This window comes from Recurvomyces mirabilis (assembly GCF_035927965.1).
Source record: "Recurvomyces mirabilis strain CCFEE 5264 chromosome Unknown scaffold_1, whole genome shotgun sequence".
In the NCBI taxonomy this organism is placed as follows: domain Eukaryota; kingdom Fungi; phylum Ascomycota; class Dothideomycetes; order Mycosphaerellales; family Teratosphaeriaceae; genus Recurvomyces; species Recurvomyces mirabilis.
The window spans coordinates 271834-290880 of record NW_027041935.1 but is presented as its reverse complement, the minus strand read 5'-3'; the positions used below and the strand labels follow the sequence as shown (position 1 = coordinate 290880).

General features: G+C 53.0%; 7 protein-coding genes across 7 annotated transcripts; 4 read left to right on the top strand and 3 right to left on the bottom strand.

Moving 5' to 3' along the window:
* Positions 1 to 140: 140 nt before the first annotated feature.
* On the top strand, positions 141 to 3593 carry YCG1 (chromosome condensation complex Condensin, subunit G; the record flags this gene model as incomplete). Its single annotated transcript, XM_064832848.1, has 2 exons — positions 141 to 2121; positions 2176 to 3593. 2 exons carry the CDS (start codon positions 141 to 143, stop codon positions 3591 to 3593), a joined length of 3399 nt encoding a protein of 1132 aa, XP_064699117.1.
* A 126-nt stretch (positions 3594 to 3719) lies between these two features.
* LTS14_000133 (uncharacterized protein) lies at positions 3720 to 5335 on the bottom strand (the record flags this gene model as incomplete). The annotated part of the gene is made up of 2 exons (XM_064832847.1): positions 3720 to 5069; positions 5123 to 5335. The coding sequence occupies 2 exons, from the start codon at positions 5333 to 5335 to the stop codon at positions 3720 to 3722; spliced, it is 1563 nt and encodes a 520-aa protein (XP_064699116.1).
* Positions 5336 to 5838: 503 nt separating this feature from the next.
* LTS14_000132 (uncharacterized protein) lies at positions 5839 to 6141 on the bottom strand (the record flags this gene model as incomplete). Its single annotated transcript, XM_064832846.1, has 1 exon — positions 5839 to 6141. The coding sequence occupies one exon, from the start codon at positions 6139 to 6141 to the stop codon at positions 5839 to 5841; it is 303 nt and encodes a 100-aa protein (XP_064699115.1).
* Positions 6142 to 7562: 1421 nt separating this feature from the next.
* On the bottom strand, positions 7563 to 10589 carry ROT2 (glucosidase II; the record flags this gene model as incomplete). The annotated part of the gene is made up of 2 exons (XM_064832845.1): positions 7563 to 10441; positions 10505 to 10589. 2 exons carry the CDS (start codon positions 10587 to 10589, stop codon positions 7563 to 7565), a joined length of 2964 nt encoding a protein of 987 aa, XP_064699114.1.
* Positions 10590 to 10781: 192 nt separating this feature from the next.
* Positions 10782 to 11637, top strand: ndk1 (nucleoside diphosphate kinase Ndk1; the record flags this gene model as incomplete). The annotated part of the gene is made up of 6 exons (XM_064832844.1): positions 10782 to 10903; positions 10969 to 10999; positions 11057 to 11100; positions 11153 to 11256; positions 11312 to 11442; positions 11506 to 11637. 6 exons carry the CDS (start codon positions 10782 to 10784, stop codon positions 11635 to 11637), a joined length of 564 nt encoding a protein of 187 aa, XP_064699113.1.
* A 500-nt stretch (positions 11638 to 12137) lies between these two features.
* On the top strand, positions 12138 to 14333 carry LTS14_000129 (uncharacterized protein; the record flags this gene model as incomplete). The annotated part of the gene is made up of 1 exon (XM_064832843.1): positions 12138 to 14333. One exon carries the CDS (start codon positions 12138 to 12140, stop codon positions 14331 to 14333), a length of 2196 nt encoding a protein of 731 aa, XP_064699112.1.
* A 3822-nt stretch (positions 14334 to 18155) lies between these two features.
* Positions 18156 to 19031, top strand: LTS14_000128 (uncharacterized protein; the record flags this gene model as incomplete). The annotated part of the gene is made up of 2 exons (XM_064832842.1): positions 18156 to 18864; positions 18922 to 19031. 2 exons carry the CDS (start codon positions 18156 to 18158, stop codon positions 19029 to 19031), a joined length of 819 nt encoding a protein of 272 aa, XP_064699111.1.
* Positions 19032 to 19047: the final 16 nt, after the last annotated feature.

Here is a 19047-nt window from a genome sequence, read left to right as displayed (position 1 = left end):
TCAAAATAAGGCCCATTCCGCGCGGGGAAGCGTGGCCGCGTTTTGTTGATTCGGGCGTAAACAGATGGATGTATGTATAGCAACGACTTTCTCTTTCTCTTTCTCTTGCCAGGACGATTCCACGACATACTAACAACACCATGCCTGGTCGCGTAGCTCGTGGTGGTCGAACGGCGGTCTCGCGCAAGACTTCTGCCCGCACCAGCTCTCCCAGCGCCGATGTACCAGATGAAGGACGTCTCACATCGCTACGACGCGCCATCTGTATCGTGTTTGCCGATGCGCAGAAGAGCACAGCTGGACATCGCAAGGCAGTCATCAGTCTACGGAAGATCCAGGAAGCGTGTTGTTATGAGCCAGTCAACTACAAGAAGGGCAAGCAGAGCGAGGATTTCGATGAAGCAGATTTTAATGTGGAAGTCACGAGATGTGTGTTGCGTATACTGGCTGTGAGGAAGGCGGAGCCCGTGGGTGATCGTGTAGTCAGGTTCTTGGGCACGTATTTGAATGTGGCAAGTGCGAAGGATGCCGAGATTGCCGCGGCGGGGCAGGAGACGGAGATGGAGATCGATGGCGCGACTGTGCCCGAGACTCCTACGAGCAGGCTTACCACCAGTATCCTGAGCACCTTGCTGCCACTACTCAACACCAAGGACAAGACGATTCGATTCCGGTCAACCCAGATCATTAGTCATATCATCAATAGTCTGGACTCACTGGACGACAACCTTTTCCACAAGCTGCGATTAGCACTTCTCAAGCGGATACACGACAAGGAGGCGCCGGTGCGATTACAGGCTGTGTATGGTCTTGGGAGGCTGGCTGCCGAGGTAGATGACGACACGAAGCAGGATGATTCGGATGAAGAGGAAGATGATGTCGGCGCCGGAGTGCTGGCGAAGCTTCTGAACATCCTGCAGAACGACCCTGCTGCAGAAGTGAGAAGAAATCTGCTACTGAATCTGCCGCTCACGAAAGAAGTCCTCCCATATCTGCTTGAGCGTGCACGAGACGCCGACGCCTCGACGCGGAGAGCGCTGTACGCACGCCTCCTGCCTGCACTTGGCGACTTCAGACATCTCAGCTTGACACATCGGGAGAAGCTTCTGCGGTGGGGTCTAAGAGATCGTGACGAGAACGTTCGCAAAGCTACAGCACGATTATTCCGCGAACGCTGGATCGAAGACTGCGCAGCACTACCAGCCGAGCAAGCAGCAGAACAAGAAGGCGAGGCGCCAAAAGCAGTCAATCAAGCCGCAGATCCTTCACTAGACGCACTGCTCGAGTTGTTGGAACGCATCGACATTGTCACTTCTGGTGGAGATGGTGGCATCGCACTCCTAGCCATGAAGGAGTTCTGGTCCGGACGCCCTGACTACATCGATTATGTCTCCTTCCCTGACAACTTCTGGGAGGACCTCTCACCCGAACTGGCTTTTGTCGCACGGACGTTCAACGACTACTGCCGTTCAGCAGGCAAGGAGGATGGATATGAGGGGCCAAGAATGCTCGATGGTATGATCGAGGATAAATTGCCTGAGGTCACCAAGTTTGGCTTCCTGCTCGAGCGAGAAATTGCTAAGCTCATACAATCAGTGCAGCTTGCGGCCATTGGCGAAGATGAGGAGGCGGAGGAAGAGTGTGTGCAGAGGGAGTTTGTGGTGGAGCAGATGTTGTACATGGCCGCCACATTCGACTACTCGGACGAAGTGGGCAGGAGGAAAATGTTCGGTCTTCTACGAGAGGCTCTCGCCAACCCGGAGCTACCTGAAGAAGCTACACGGCTCGTAGTCGACGTGCTACGACTCGTCTGTGGTGTCGACAGGAAAGGCGAGCAAGAGTTCTGTCGTGTGGTTGTGGAGGCTGCGGGCGAGGTTCATGATGTGATTATGGACGAGGATGATACGGCGGAAGTGAGTAGTGTGGAGGAGAGCTTCCATTCCGCTACTGAGGTCATTGAGGAAGATGAGGATGGGACACCGGTGCAGAAGAGCAAGAAGAAGAATGGGAAAGAATTGACGGAAGAGGAGCTGGAGCAGAAGGCTATCAGGGAGATCGTGGTGAATATGAAGTGCCTTCACATCGCCCTCTGCATGCTGCAGAATGTTGGGTGTGAGCTCGGTAGGCCCCGTTCTCTCCCTGACCACAGTGAATCGAGCTGACATGGTACAACAGAATCAAACGCCCATCTAGTAACACTTCTAAACACCCTCATCGTCCCCGCCGTTCGATCCCGCGAAGCCCCAATCCGCGAACGAGGCCTCTGCTGCCTGGGACTCTGCTGCCTCCTAAGCCTGAACCTCGCAGAAGAAAACCTCGAACTATTCCTCCACTGCTTCAACAAAGGACATCCGGCTCTGCAAACAGCCGCGTTGCAAATTATCGGCGATGTCCTCGTCACACATCCTACCCTCCTCACCACCCCAGCCCCAGCAGCAGAAGGCGAAACAACGATCGGCGCCACCTCAGTCGAGACCGCACAAGGACAAAAGGAGAACGCCCTCCTAAAACCCGTCCTCAAAGCCTTCACAAGGAGCTTGAAAGCCACAGACCCCACCGTCCAATCCACCGGCGCCGTCGCCCTATCCAAAACCATGCTCGCCCGCCTCATCACCTCTCCCGACCTCCTCAAACACCTCATCCTCTGCTTCTTCGACCCCGACACGGCTTCCAATGCCCAACTTCGACAGAGTCTATCTTACTTCTTACCCGTGTACGCGCATTCCCGGGCCGAGAATGCAGAGCGCGTGGCCAGTGTTGCTGTGAGCGTTATTGCCAAACTGGCGACTTTGAGGGAGGCGCTGATGGATGAGGCGGAGGCGGATTCGGGAAATGAGGGTGAGGGAGCAGGGGCGATGGTGAAGCTTTCGGTTGTTGGGGGGATGTTGGTCGATTGGACGGATCCGCGGCATGTCGTAGGCTTCAGCCCAAGCACGAAAGGGAGTCCGGCAGCTCAGGGGGCAGGGGATTTGCATTTCGCCCTGGCGGAACATATTCTCGAACGCCTCGTTACGAGCCAAGTCAGCAAAGAGGAGAAAAGAGTCCTCTTCTCCATGCTCGGGAAATTACATTTACCTGCTGCTAGCTGTGGACCCGAACGGCTGAAAAGTGTCCTGGAATTAGTGCAGGAGAGCATTGATTCCCGTGTCGCGACGGAAGTCACACTCAATAAACTGTTGACGAAAATGAGGGATTTGTTAATCGCGATGATGAATGCGGTTATGGCCGCTGAGAGGGGAGGTGGAGGGGCAGAGGAGACGGTGGTGGAGAGTACGGAATTTGTCGAAAATGACCCTACCACGGCTGAGCAGACGACTGGGGCTGGTGCTGTGGCGGATGAGTTCTCCGAACTGTCGGTTGACGAGAAGACTGTGGTGCCGGGGGTTGAGACTACGGCTTTGGCTACTGGAGAGGTTGAGGAGGGAGATGAGCTTGATGATGAGACGACGATGCTTCAGCGGACGGATGCTGTGGGGAGGGATACGACGATTGGGGCGCCGGACGCTGAGGGTACGAGGGTGGTGCTTGGGGTGGGGGATACGGAGTTGTTGTATAGTGATGAAGAAGAGATAGAGGATGAGTTGAGTTTGTGATTGCGGGCGTCAACGGGCGGTGTTGGCAGGTTGGATGATTTCATGATACCAGTGGAATCTTTACAACGTCAGGGCAATTTCGTATGTTCTTGTCTATTGTACATACGCTTGCCGAGTGCTATTGATTCAAAGCATGCACCCATCCATCACAAAGCCGTCCTCATGTTCCCACATCTTGCTCTTGTCCTTAGGCCACAAGGGCCTATCGCTGAGCGGTGAATCGGGAATGATTCTCGGCTTGGCAGGGAGAGGATTAGAAGCCAGCACCGGAGGGTTGAATGGCGATCTGTTAGGTCGCCAAGGCTCTGGTGGCGGTGTCTCAGGCCGTGTGGTCGGGTCTGGTGATGACGATGTTTCTGAGTCTGTGCTGGGACGAAAGGACTCAAAAGCTTCTGTCATCGCTGCTTGTTGTTTCGAAGGTGTTGATGCGGTAGACATGCCACCCCTGGGATGGATCGTATTGCTTTGTGGTATGGCCATCGGATGCAGAAATGTCCGTGGTGTATATTGCTCTGGCAGCTGGCGATACCGTTGTGCGTGGAGTGGTGTACCTCTTCTTGTCCGAGGCGGCGCATAGAGCTTCATAGGCTCATTGGGCAAGAACGGAGCTCGATTGGCTGCTGGTGATAAGGTTGAGATTGGAGCCTGTGAGAGAGTGATGGTAGGCAGAGAAGACTTGTGTGTACTTCTCCATCCACTTCTAGCAGATGTAGGCGTCTCAGGTTGCTTGGCCGTTGTTCCGCCAGCCTCGGACGCCTCAACAGGCAGCGAGTTCTGCATTGGTAGCAGCCAGATACTATACTTCGGCGGTCCATCATCTTGCGTGACATTCGGGAACCAGAGATCTAGCAATGGCCGGAGTGCAAGTAGTGAGGCGCAGATGATGCCGACATTAGCCTCGACGACTGACCAAATGATAGCCCAAACACCAGAGACGGTATACTCGTCTCTCGCAGAGAACACCGAAACACTCGTGAGGCGCGCGATGCCAGCTCCACAAACAAAGAAGCCGAGGGAGAACACTCCAACCAAGCTTAGTTTCTGCTTGCGCGGCAAGTGTAGTCCGAAGACAGCTGGTATGGGAAGACAGAGAACGAAGAAGTCTATGTCAATATCCACGATGGCAACAGAGATCCAGTACCAGCGTGCTGAGAGGCAGTGACCAGGTATCTGAGGGTCCCAAAGCTTGGCCACAGGACTGCAGAGTAGTGTTCCGCCCAGGACTGCCCAGAAAATAGCTGGTAGGAGGGCAGCGAGGAGTACATAGCACAAAGCTCGTGTTGTTCGGTCTGTGAAGATGCGGAGGTACTGCATCAAAATGGAGGCCTTCGTGACGTTGACCAAGATCGCCCAGATATTGTTGTTGGCTATGATGAGTTTGGTGACAGTGGCAGCTTGCAATGCGCTTTCATGAACAACGCCAACGCCCTGGTGGACCGCAGCCGCAATGAGAGCGAGCATGACCCAAGACAGAATCTATGCTTGTTAGTTAAGGTGAAACCCTGCCACTGCTGCCTGATATTACATACCGAAGACACCAACATCACATAGTCATCCCAGCCAACACAGTGCAGAAGCCTCGCACGAGTATACCATCTGAGGCCAACCACGCAGCTCGACAAGATGACGACAGCGATCGTAGGCCCAAGGGCCTGCCAGCCAAGGTCGCGAGCACCGAAGTGAACATCTGCAGCATTGACAACACCGGCGATAGCATCGTCAACATCCTCGTGGAAGACCATGGTGCGTACCCAAAAGTGTGACGTTCGCTACTACGAGATGGCCGCAAGCAGGTGGAGGAGTGCAAAGTAGTAGTCATGGTGAGCAAGCAGACCGGATCAGTGATTCTGTCCAGCAAGCACCGAGCTACAAAGGGTGGGAGGTGTTCGTTCATGCTGAGTAGCTTTCGTAAGTTGTACCATGTAGTTGTGTATGATTGTTGCTGACTCCACAAACGGATGTTCGCGGATTGGTCCGTTGGCTTTCATGCCTTGCGAGCGGGCGAAGGTTTGTAGGTTTGCAGGTTTGCAGACAGTAGATGATGCAAACAAAGACGAACTGATGTTACGCAAGAGAGGGGTCCGGTGAAAGGTGCCGGCTAGATAGTTCTCCATATTGACAGTGTAGTCGCAGCAAGACTTGTCCACGGATTGCGAAGATGTTGGAAGAGGTCGGCCAGCTAGGAGAGACCATTGTTTGCTCGCAACTAGGATACACGGCTTCTATGCGCGGTAAGGGAGGCCCGTCATCTCATCACTGGCATAGACCCATTTACAGTGTGCTGTCGAGGGGCCATGACGTCGAACAGTGCCATCTTCGCCTTCAAGTAAGCTTGCACGACGGCATCATCCTGCTCGGGCTCGGCGGTCACCGAATCTTTTCGAGCTACTGGTATATGGTCCTTCCAGCTCTCGATGGCCGAGACTTGTTGGTTCTGTAGGTAACGATGAGAGCTGTTTTGGGTCGTAGAAGCAGAGGTACGTTCCGCATTACTCGATTTCGAGGATGCCTTCTGCTTGCTGTGGTTATTGTTCTTGCTTGTCGCCATCTTGTTGTTAGTGTCTGTAGCCTATGCTTGCGGTAATGCTGGGTCCAATGGTTGCAAAAGAGTGGTGGTGGAGGCGATGAGAGGCCTGAGGTGGCGAGCTGTAGCAGTCTGATAGTCCTTATACTTACCTCGAGATTTGGAAGCGTGGCGTCCCACATGGATCTGAGAGGTACCTAATCATCTCCATACACACCGCTCGGTACTAATCTCCCCCATGGCGTGCTGAAGCTTGTCCATTTTAGGGCACTCAATCGTGTTGCGATAAGGTGAAACGAGCATGACCGCGAGGAGAAGTAGTGAGCTCGTAACATCTGCATTTCGTAGCGATGTCCGGCTACTTGCCAAGACACCAGCGTATGGGACCGACGCGAAGGAAGCCTAAGATGGAATGTATCTTGACAAATCGGCAAGAGCTTCGTATCATGAGTGGTTGAAGTCTGGTACGGTGAGGTAGTCACAGGAAGGAGATGGAATTGTCATCTGTTGTTCACACTGTGGCGGACTGAGTTGTGGGGGACTGGACTCGTTCTGATTGGAGGAAGTTTGGAGAGATCTCAAATCAATGCTTCCGGTACTGACGACAAAGCCATTGCCAGGCATGTCCATCAATATCATGGTCGCGATCAAACGCACAACTTACAAAGTACTTGCCAGTGCGATCGCAAAAGATTGTCTCTTGGCAGAGTGTACGTATCGTTCACGGACTTGCCATGTCCATATCCTTCGCCCACCCAGATATTCAAGGCATTCACGACTCTCGCATTTCAAGTCCGATGCCTGACGGAGGCACATCCGGCATTTTACATGGAGATCTTGACCATGCACGTGGCCGACCATGCATAACGTGTAGCCGAGAGCTACCACCGATCGAAGCTACTGCAAGCAATTGGAATCTTCTGACTTCCCTCGAACAAACGAGAGACGAGGCGACGACCGTTCTACACCTACTGGGATTAGCTGGCCTTTTGCTTGCCCGTTGACCACAGATACAACCGGAACGGTGTGTCCGACGCAGACGAACATCCCAGATCATCGAACATGTCTCTGCCTCGGACTCTGCTGTACCTACCCACCCAAGCTCGTCAATCTACCAGATGCAAGATCTGTGGCTGAACTCTAATGTTCGCTTGCTCTTGCCTTGCTCTGCGCGTGACGAACCGCCAAAGGCGCTTGAGTACACTACGCGGCTCTTCTACGGACGGTTGATGGAAGCTCTGAGACTGTATCAGTACCATCACTGCTCACGGAGCTGCCTCCACTGGTCAATGTGTACCTGTGTATTGGACAGAGGTGGAAGATGCCAGGCGATCAGTCATCAAAACGCAGCTCGCCAGGACGTCACACCCATGATCTGACGCAGATATGATATCTATGCAACTAACGTACCACAACTCTATATGCCTGTCTACATAGCTCATCTATCATGCAAACGAGATCTTCCATCCAGCTCCGATCTGGATGCCAGGATCACGGACCACCGCCCAAGCAGCTTTGCCCTCTTCTTTGCCATGCCACTCGAGCTCAGCGGACTTAGTGCCAGAGCTCTTGCCGGCCAGCTCTTCGCTGACCTCAACCTCCTTCTTGCTCTTCCACGACTCAGGTGCACCAACGACGATGACCTTCTCCACACGGACCTTCTCCATCGCCTTAAGGTAGTCCTTCGTCTTCCTGCTCGGCGATGCGCTAGCTGCCGCCAGATCTTCGGACATGAGTGTTGAAGTAGCGGATTTGTACTCGAAACGACGATGGATAAAGGCACCTTCTTCGTAGTCGAAGCTCTCGCCGTCGTCGAGATAAAGTGTACCTTCCGCATCACCCGAGTTGCCGATGACGACGACGAGAGTGAACGGATCATAGCGCATCAAGCCCGAGCTGCGCCGTGGTCGATCACGACGTGGAATGATGTGACCACCTTGCATCAGAAGCGGGATTGTATCGAGCGAAGCAGCTAAGCTGACAGTGGTAGGTCCTTCGTACATCCAATAGTCGAAGTAGTCGAAGTACTTCTCCTTGTCAGCAAGATAGATATCTACACCATCGGCACCCTCAGTAGTGACAGGCTTGGCAAGCAGACCTGTGCTGCCGACGTAGAACTGGTCGTCGATGGCGAACCCCTTCTCATCACCAGGATGAACGTAGTAGTTCGGTCGCAATATGGGTGCGCCGTTCGTGTGAGCTTCGTGGAAAGCGGTATACCACGCAGGCAGCAGGCTGTATCTCAGTCTTAAAGCTTGGGTGATAATCTGCGTATACGGCTCGCCAGCAAGATATGGCTCCCGTCGACGAGTATCAATGTGTGCATGACCACGGAAGAAAGGATAGAAGGCACCGGCTTGATACCAGCGAGTCAAAAGCTCTTTGCTCGGGTTGCCGAAGAAGCCTCCCACATCCGCACCTGCGAAAGGGAAGCCAGAGATACCCATAGACAAGAGCATGGGAATGGATGCCTCAAGATGTGGCCATGCGGCTTGGTTGTCGCCAGTCCACATGGCGCCGAGACGCTGCGAGCCCGAGTAGAACGATCGCGTAAGCACAAAAGGACGAACATTAGCTTTATCCTCTTCCTTGTCGCGAGCAAGGATAGCGTGGTAGGTGGCGTTCTGGAAAGTCATGCCGTTGATATTGTGCACATCTCTATGCTCCCAGCCACCATGGTGTAAGTTATCCTTTGGCATGGTCGTTTCCGGACCATTGAAAACAGATGGCTCGTTCATATCATTCCAGATCCAGGTGTTCTTCGCAGTGCCCTTGAATTTGTCGTACCGGAATAGACTCTTCCACCATGTATGCGCTGCAGGGTTGAAGCAGTCGACCCAGTGACTGCTACCAGGCCAACACCACCCTTCGTAGATGTTCCCATCTTTGTTGTGTACTGCCAGATCCTTCGACTTGAGCTCATCGACCACAGGATAGTTGCCTTCGTTCTTGATATGAGGGTCAATAATGGCAACTAACTTGCGCTCGTGCTCGTCCAACTGCTTTTCCATACCGAGTGGGTTGGCGAAAGTATCAGGATCCCAGGTGAAGTACTTCTTACCCTCGGTATACTCGATATCGAGCCAGATGACGTCGTATGGAATGCGGTTCTTGTCGAATTTGCGGTCGACATCACGGACATCCTCGTCGGTAACATAATTCCAGCGACACTGATGGTATGCGATAGCGAACTGCTGCGGTAACTGCGTGTAGCCAGTGAGCTCTGTGTAAGCACCAACGACATCTTGCGGCTTGGGACCAAGGAAGATGAAGACATCCAGCAGACCGGACTCACTGATCCAGTGTGTGTTTGTGGTAATTTTGCTTCCAATGCCAAGGCTCAGCGGGTTTGTCGAGGAGCTCGACTTCGTGATGTCAATCCATGTCTCAGCAGCGTTCAGCCAGAACACACCTACGGTAGAGTCCTTCTTCTGAGCTTGCATGAACGGGATCGCTCCATATAATGTCATCGGACTGTCCATTTCGTACTCGAATACATCGCTGTTGTACAGCCTGTATGGTTCAGAATACTTGCCGTCACCACCTCTCGTCTCCTTGAGTGAGAGTGGTCCTGCGTGCTCGGCGACACCGAAGACATGCTGATAGTTTGGGAAGCTGATGTCAAGAGCCACGGCTTCCGGACCCTTTGGCTTGCTGTCCGTACTGCCACCAAACGACTCATCCCACCAAGTGCCTTCGTCCTCCTCGGTATCCTTGGCCGACTCTCCGACGACAGCTTCCTCGCCTTCCTTCTTCTCTTCTACTGGCTTCTCCACTTTCGGTCGCCAATGCTCCACATTTAATAAGCCACGATTGTTGAACTGGATCTGGGTCTCCCCATTTCGCTTGAAGTCAATGCCGAACGGGCTATGTCGTATTACTGCCTCAAATGTGCCTGCTGGGCCGTAGCTGATGTTGGTAGTTCCTTTCTCAGCACCCTTGCTTGTGGCCGCGCCTTGGCTGAGCGTCGTGCCACCAACGATAGCCCACTTCTCAGCTTCATTATATCGTTGCTTCTTTGCTTTGCTATCATGTCTCAGCACGATATCACCCTTCTGTCTCCGCTCCTCGTCCAAGGTCACGCGAGCAGTACCAGATTCGTAGAAGGCGATAGTGAGTGGTAGCCGAACAGTCTCCGCCGTGTTGACAATGGTCTTCACAACGCTACCAGTCAACATGCCATTGTCGAACTTGATAGAGGCTGGATCCAGGGAATATGGTGCCTGCCATGAAGAGGTTGACAGGGCGGCATCTGCATAGGCACGATTGCGCTTACAAAATCCAGATTGGTCGCATTTCTTGAAGTTCTCGTGCTTGACGGTCACTATTGGTAGTCATCTTCAGCATTAATCCTCAGTCGATATGGTTAGTCCTTGGTATTGCTTACCGACCGGCGTGATGAAGGAGCACAAGAACACGAAAATCAGTAGCAATCCTGACCACCTCCGACTATCACTTCCAAGCACGGCCATGGTGTATGTTCGTGCCAATGGCTTCAGTGGTATATCCAAGAAATATATGTAGGATTCTACCACTATACACTGCGGCTCATATCGAGAGCCTCAGGCACTATATATTGGGCCAGCTTGCACATGAAAAGCTTCCCCTGCATAAACGACTGAGCCCCACGACCCCACCGGCAAAAAAGTCAAGGCGTTTCATCAATGTCCAGCGACACACCGCCGATTTATAAACATCTTGGCCATAAAGACAGAGGACATCTCACAACAGTCATTAAAGCAACTCAAGAGCAAGAGAAGCAAGACATCATGACTTCTGAGCAGACGTGAGTCCAAACGACGACCACGACCAAAAGTGTGAGAGGAAGCATTGGGCTGATTGTTGGGATAGCTTCATCGCGATCAAGCCTGATGGCCTTCAGGTATGGACCAACCTGCTCCAAATTTGCATGAGCATCAGTCACTAAGATATATCACAGCGTGGCCTCGTCGGCGAGATCATCGGCCGCTTCGAGAGGAGAGGGTGAGGCATCCGGGTCGGCAGCCATCGCCTAACAGGACTGACTTCAGGACAGATACAAGCTCGCCGCCATCAAGCTCGTCACTCCATCCCAGGAGCACCTTGAGAAGCACTACGAGGACTTGAAGGACAAGCCTTTCTTCAAGGGTCTTATCACCTGTACGTCTGTTATCAAGCCACGTTCGATGGTGAACATGCTGACAGCAGTCGTTAGACATGGGTAGCGGCCCAGTCTGCGCCATGGTGTGGGAGGGTCGTGAGGCCGTCAAGGTCGGTCGCCAACTCCTCGGTGCCACCAACCCAATGGCTTCCCAGCCAGGTACCATCCGTGGTGACTTCGCCATCGTAAGTTCCAGCAACATTCCGCTTCGCTTTCAAGATATTGGTGACTGATCTCGTTGTGTCCAGGATGTCGGCCGCAACGTCTGCCACGGCTCCGATGCCGTCGAGTCTGCCAAGAAGGAGATTGACCTGTGGTTCAAGAAGGAGGAGCTCAACACATGGAAGCAGGCTGGGCACGACTGGGTCTACGAGAAATAGATTGAGCAAGTCTGGTGGTGTATTATGCTGCTGCTTGAGAGAACATATGTGTGTCGTAGGATAAGGCTATGAAAGATAGCATGAACATGCAAAGATAGAAATCTCGTCATCCTTCCAAAGTGGCATCACATGCAGTGGCCAGAGCCATGGTTATGATGTTGTACTCTTGGATTGCCCTCACTAATGTCGTCTTTTCGACATGTGTAGTGCAACACTGAACGAAGATTCCAGACCTCTTCTTGGCAATGGCTGATGGCTTGGACGCTGAGTCAGCTTTTAGCGCCCTTTCGGTTCCTGCGAATAGGACTCCATCTTGTTCAATACATCGCACCAACCAGATGGTACTTTTGCGCGCACATGGCCAGTATGCAAAAGCCGCGCGAGTCTCCGGATGACTGAACACTTCTTTCCCGATCCCTGCAAAGAAGATCAGACGACAATTACGAGCATGCCAGACTATCCTGGTTCGATCCAATTCGTAGTCTTGGTTCAAAGATAGAATGGCAGACTCTGAGCTACGGAAGGCTGCCAAGCCTGGCAAGGCATGTCTGGGCTGCTATCGTCGCAAGCTGAAATGCTCACAGGAGCAGACAGGTTGCACTAACTGCGTCAAGGCCAATTTGCCCTGTGTGTTTCCTACGGCTGACCAGGGTGTCAAGCGCAAGCGAGGGCCCTATAAGAAGGATAAGCCACCTCGAGAACGTCATCTGGAGCATCTGGTCAAGTATCTGAAGCCACAAGATACCTCGACCGGAGCGGCCCAGTCTGGTATGGACTCGACGACTGTGGGCGACTCCACGCTGCTCAATGGGAATGGGAAAAGCAGGATTAATCTTGCTCGTGTGCCGGCGGATAAACCATCAGCTTCCGAAGATCTTGTCAAGGATGCTCTTATTGCCTTGACACAGACGTCCTTGGATCAGGGACCAACGTTCGATAGCAAAGACAGAGCCGAATCACCCATCTGTATGTCTCAAGCTGTACCCGCCTGCGGGCCTCTCGAGGGACTTGATCTGACACCTGCTCGTTTCGCACAGTACTGGCAGCTCTATCAAGCTCGTGTGGACCCAGTGACGAAGCTGTTACATTGTCCTACTCTGGCTTCGGCATTCTTTAGCCATGTCTCCGAGCTGAGCACACTGAGCCCGGACACGCAAACTCTGATCTGTAGCATTTGCTTTATGGCAGTCGGAACATGTACTGTGAAGGAGGCAGAAAAGCGTTTCGGTGAACCTCGTGAGAGTCTTTTGCGACGTTACAGCACGCTCGTCGAATCCTCGTTCGCAGACGATAGTGGTACGCCAAGCCTGGAGTCTCTACAAGCCCTCGTCTTGTACATGATTGGTATTCGACGCAAGGACGACGCCACCTCGATATCAGCATTATTCGGTCTCGCAAGGCGATTAGTTCAGCACCTGGAACTCAATGAAGATCCTGGCACGTCACATATCCCTCTGGAGGCTGAGCTACGCCGACGGCTGTGGTGGCATTTGTGCTCGGTCGAGTTTCGAGCCGCAGAAGAGTCTAGTGTGCGCACGAAGAGCATCAAGGACGGGTCAGGCGTTAGGCTACCAGGTAATTACAGCGATATCGATCTCAATATCACGACTGCAGAACCTCCGGAACCCTGTATAGGCAGGTCTGACATGACACCTGTCCTGCTGCGATGGGAATGCCAGAATATGGTTCATGAACTCTGGAAGGCGAAGAGACCACATAATATCGGCAGACTCGCGCTTACTCAACAGGAAATCACGGCAGCGCAGACTCGCATGTTCCGCCAGACAGAGGCCCGACTCGAGCGAGACTACGTGCGGTATCTGCACAAATCACGTCCGATTGACTGGTGGGGACTCACATACCACGAATTACTATTCGTCAAGGTCAGGATGATGATTAATCACCCTTTCAGCCAGGTTCCGACCAAAGACATGAGTAGCCTAGAGCGCTCTCAGATCCTGCAGTCATCTGTAGCTATTATCAATCTCACACACAGAATGGTCACAGACCCGAGGGTAGAAGTATGGCATTGGTACGGTCGAGGCTATGTACAATGGCACTCACTTGCAATCGTAGTGGCAGAACTCGGACGCATCAAGAACAAAGTATTCGCGAGCAGCGCATGGGCTGTTCTAGATCCCATCCTGGCTGACTGGGATACACTGTACAGTCAGAAGAAGGAGGAGCCTGCATGGGTCCACGTCAATGCATTGATCACGCGTGCGCGTCAGCTGCGTGATGCAGATGTCAGGCCTACGAAGGACAGCGGAAACACTGCCGAGCTATCCTCTGATCATGCTACCAGCATGACCAGTAATCCATCCAAACAATCAAGACCCAGTGTCCCGAATTCGTATACTCCAGCTGGTTCCGACATGTCGACAAACCAAAAATTGACTGATCCGGCGTTCCTGCCAGATATATACGACCTGTCTGCGCCAGGCGCCTTAGCCTTTGCAGCACAGCAAGAAATGACTCCTCTGTCTTTGCACGAACAGGACGGTCATTACAGTGGATTCTCTATAGATCCGCCCGCGTTCGACATGGACATGGACCTGGCATCCTTCGATCAGCTGGATCACATTGACTTCTCTGCGTTCGACGCGGTGTTTGGTGGAGACCTGTGGGACTTTGAGAACTTGCAAGGCGCATTTGTGACACATTGTCCAGACATGATGTCGTCGGGCTTGGCTTAAAGGCACAAATGCATGAGCAATATGCTCAACACACATGCTTAACCCTATCTTTACGGCACTGCCGTAGCTTGAGAATCTTCGAGCCACTTACAGTGATCCTGCAAGGACAGTACCACGAGTCTTTCCGCTGCTCTTGTGGCTTGTCGAGCGAGTTTGAGGACCCATGCAGCCACCAGACCACATCGCTTGCAAGGTGTGTTCCAACCTGCAGAGTACCTCATCCCATTAGATGGGAGCTGAGGCAGATGAGACGACAACACACAGTAATTGATGGCCTAAACCCACCTGCATTGCTGACGATCGATAAGGCATCGCCATCCCGCGACGCCCCATTAGCCATGACAAGAACAGTAAGCAGGTTTCTACCGCCTCATGATGGAACCGCTAAGGACAAGAGACTAGAGACCATGGTGGTACAGTGAACGACAGATGCTCTCGATCATGAACTAAATCCCTAGCCCTCGACTTCCATAGTCAGATTTGCTGCGCACCAGTACTGCTGAACTATAAGAAAGACTATGTCGGTGCGGCAAACTCGACTTGGGTTGAGATATCCATCACAGGGACCCCAAAGAGGTCTATGAAACGTTACGGTATAGTCTTGGCTTATTGTTACACGTTCCGGTATACTCTCACTCTATCTATGTACCGTACGTCCCTTTCGGCAAATTTGTGCGGGCTCAAGACGTGGCACCTATGGTGCGCTCTTCACGATGGCAATTTAATGATGCGAGTAAATGTGCATGCTTTGGCTGCGTCGGATGCGTTGCTCGATCATGGGCTACATACTACCGACTCGGCGGCGAGGGGTCATACTTGTTGTAATACTGGAGCAAGATGGACCAAGTAATAGTTCTGGCGGATCAGCAGCCGCTTGCGGCTTGCCCGATCGAGCAAGCACCTAATTCCTATACTGAATTCGTACAAAAAACAGAAATTTCTCCCATGATGGCAGATACACCATTGTAGCTATGTGCAAGGTCGTTCAAGATCCGAGCAAAGATGCTGTGGTCGAGAATATCATCGATCCTTCGCTCCTTAGCTCCATCCTCATCTACAGCAGGATTTGGCCCCTTCACAATGTCCTAAATTGCGCTCTGATTGGTTACCGCTCTTCAACATTTGCCTTGGAACGCTCGTTCATCTTCCACTACGACTTCCTCTTCACAATGCATACTGGCGACCCTTCTCTCGTACGCGCGTTGATAGTCTTACTCTATCCCCCGCAAGGTCTGGAAGATAGGCACACTGAGGCAATAAACCTCAACAAGTGTATTTTCACCTCTAGAGCAAGCATGCCATTGCCTCTAGTCATTGCCTACAACGAGTCCGCTGTCCGTTGCGTCGGGAGAAGAGTATCTCGCGACCTGTGGAGCAGCAGCTTGTTGGGCTCCGCACCATGGTATGTATCGTAGGACACGGGCACGATGGCCGCTTGAGCTTTCCTCGTGGGTTGACCACCCATGTGAAGCAGACACGTCCGGTGTCCGGATGCGCGCCGCGATGTGTAGCCTTAGGAAACACTGACCCCAGGTACACCCAGCAATCACGTCAGGCAGGAGCGCTAAGGCGTCTAGAGCTCCGGAACACACGCTTACACCAAGCAGGAAGTGGACGACATCAAGCAGCATGACAAAGCGAGACCTTTCCGCCAAGAGCCCATCGACGTGGACGCGCTCGTATATCTGTTCCTTGCTCTTTGAGGCAGAGGCATCATGTCTTGCCTAAGGAACAACGGGTTTCGACCGTTATTTCCAGCAGTAAGAGCTTGATCGAGAACAACGCAAGCGGTCGGTCCCGGTGCCGGTGCTCACAAACAGCGGCTTCCATCGGCTTGATAGAGTCATACTTGCAAAGATCACGCAAGCCCACCCAATATGGGATGTATACCGCGACTAGAAGATCGCATCTCTCTGGACACTTTCTGCCCTTATACCGTCTTCCTCGCCGTGGACAGTGTCAACACAACTCGCTCGAAACGCCGACTCGGTGAGCTACACTGGCATTTCTTCGAGTAGCCCGGCTGATAAGCCGGCTTCAATCCTCCTGACGCGGCTCTGCAGCTCTTCACGAGGCACCAAGGTCCTTTGAGCTCGGCGACTTGCCGACCTTTCTTCACAACAAAAGAGGTATCCACGCATCGTCCTCAATGGGTTCACTTGGTTCTGGCATTCAGGAGAAGTACCATTAGGGGACACAGATCCGACAAGAGGAGCTCATGTCCGTTGGCTTAGGGCCGTCTGCAAGCTCTATCCAGAAGAAGACCTGGTCGTCCCGCCAGGAAGCTATGCTATGATTGGTTGCACTGGACCTGCTTTTGCTGGAAGTCTCTTACGTGCTCACAACAGCCATCATGGGGCCGTGCTGTGCTTGCTTGTTCAGGGAAGGTAGCTCCCGTGCCACATCTTTCTCAAACTCCTTGCAATTTCCCTCTTTCTTACACATCACATTTTCCCCGAGAGGTTTTGATCATGCTGACGCTAGCTCACGATGTTTACTACTGCATCCTGGCTTAATGCATCCGTACGACTACTTCGGATACGCCTCTAGTCTCGACGGACTTCCTGGCATTGGATCCATTGGCTCACCATGTCCTGACCACCCGGTGCTCTTGGACTGAGTGCGAACCGTCCACGTCAGGCAACCAGGCATCGAAAGAAGGCAAACGACGCTAAGGGACCATACGCCCTGGTGCATCATTCAGGCCACGGGCCGGCTCTGTGCGCCCAATCGTCCTCGTCATGCGACTTTCTCCAAGGTTTCCAGTTATAAAGTGTCCGAGCCGTGACTGCTTCTAAAATGATTGATTGCGCGTTTCGCTGGACCCCAAGAAATGGATTCCTTACTTACCTTGAACCGAGAAGGCCTCTTCTGTACCCAGGTATCAACGCTCTACAGGTCGACGAGTGCCGCCCGAGGATCGGCCGTAGCGGGTTGTGATAAGCGAGCCTATCGAAAGACCCTTGATTCAAGCTCCAAATGCATTCCATCTCGTAGTGCGGCCGGATCCTTATAGGCTGACCGACCATTTGAGCCTCATCTATCACGTGCATTTCACGTGTGCCCGGACCGAAGACCGCTCCGAACGACTGGTCGACGATAAACCCACCGATATGGTCTGCCGAAGTACTTTGCGCCTTCCTACTAGAGCTGACGCTCCCGCGGCCTATGTAGATGATCCCTGCCGTTTTGGTCAGGTGGCTACATACCGTGTTTACAAGTCCCACGATTGCGTCTGGCATGGTCGATGGAGAGGGGAGCGATCCACTCCAATGGCTTGCGGCACTATGAAATCGCCGGCAACTATCGATCTGTGGAGTAGCAGCTCATTAAACCTTCGGAGCGCCCGATACATTCTCGTTCGGCGTAAAGGTGAATATGCATTACCAGATTAAGTTCGACCAGGAAATTATAACTTCCTCGCTTGGGCTAGACAAGCAGCAGGAGATCGAGATGGTACTGCTCTACTATAGCTGGGATATCATCTCATCCTCCAGCGTTGTCAGGTCTTACTGCAACCATATATAGCAAGCTGGACAACACCACCCCGGTAGCTCGGCTTAATTCAACAGTAGTCCCGCTTGCTGTCCTGTGAGTGGCCGCGTTCTTGGACCGGTGATGGCAAGGTGGTGGCATTGACGTTGGCCAGCGATTGAATGCTCGGAAGAGCTGGCCGACGCCAAAAAGCAAGTAACTACGTCAGTCGACATCTGTCATCACATACGAGATGTCCTCCACGCGGCAGAATTTCTTCAACGACCTTGACCTCGTGTATCCGGGCGTGGTAGATCGCAGAGAAGGAATCATCCGAAAGCTGGGATCATGGCGGTATGCGGCTCACTGCTAGCACTCGACGAAGCTGACCCTGACAAGCCGTCGTTCTACTTCACACTGCAGGCGCTGACTATTCACCCCGGGGCCACCCCAATCTACTCCGCGCAGAGGAGATGGTGGCCGCCGAAGAGGCTCGGCGAGAATGTGGCATCCCAGCATGTTCTCTTCCACCACGACGGCGAAACTACGGAGCGAAGTGACGCTGATATGAACGAGCTTGAGCACTACAAGGAGTTCTCGGTGTACCACAGTCATGGAGTCTTCTGGTTGTATCCTGGAGACGCTTCGGCTGAACAAGTCGGGGACGGTAGAGACGGACATGGCCGGCTTCCTCCGACCAATGCAGATGCGAACAGCGATGATGACACCGAAGAAGATAATCCTGACTGGGCTATGCTCAACTTTGAGCTGCTGCCATCTCGATCTTCTTACGCCAGTACGAACACACGACAACGCCGCCTACCCTTACGACGCCGACACCAGCTTTGGCCGGATCAGCTCCTGCCTGATCCCCACCAGGCCGAAGCCGAGGCAGCTTCATATACATCCAACCCTGAACATGGCGGGCTGAACGGAGAGCTACCGGTGCTGCTAGGGCTGATGGCCATGGCTCTGCCACAACAGCATATGTTTGCCATGCTTCCGGACTGCATCGCCAACCCTTGGCTGGTACCACATCTTCCGCGCGGCACAGGGTGTACGTATCACCATGGGAATCCAAGGTCGGGATAAGCTGTGCTGACGACAGTGGTAGGGCAAGACAAACGGGGGGTCATCATCTCAGTATACTATGATCAGGCAGAAACGAGCGAGGGCGATCTGAGGAGCTATGAAGAAGGCCAGGGCGGCAGTATACTGCCTTAGGCCAACACTCTCCTTG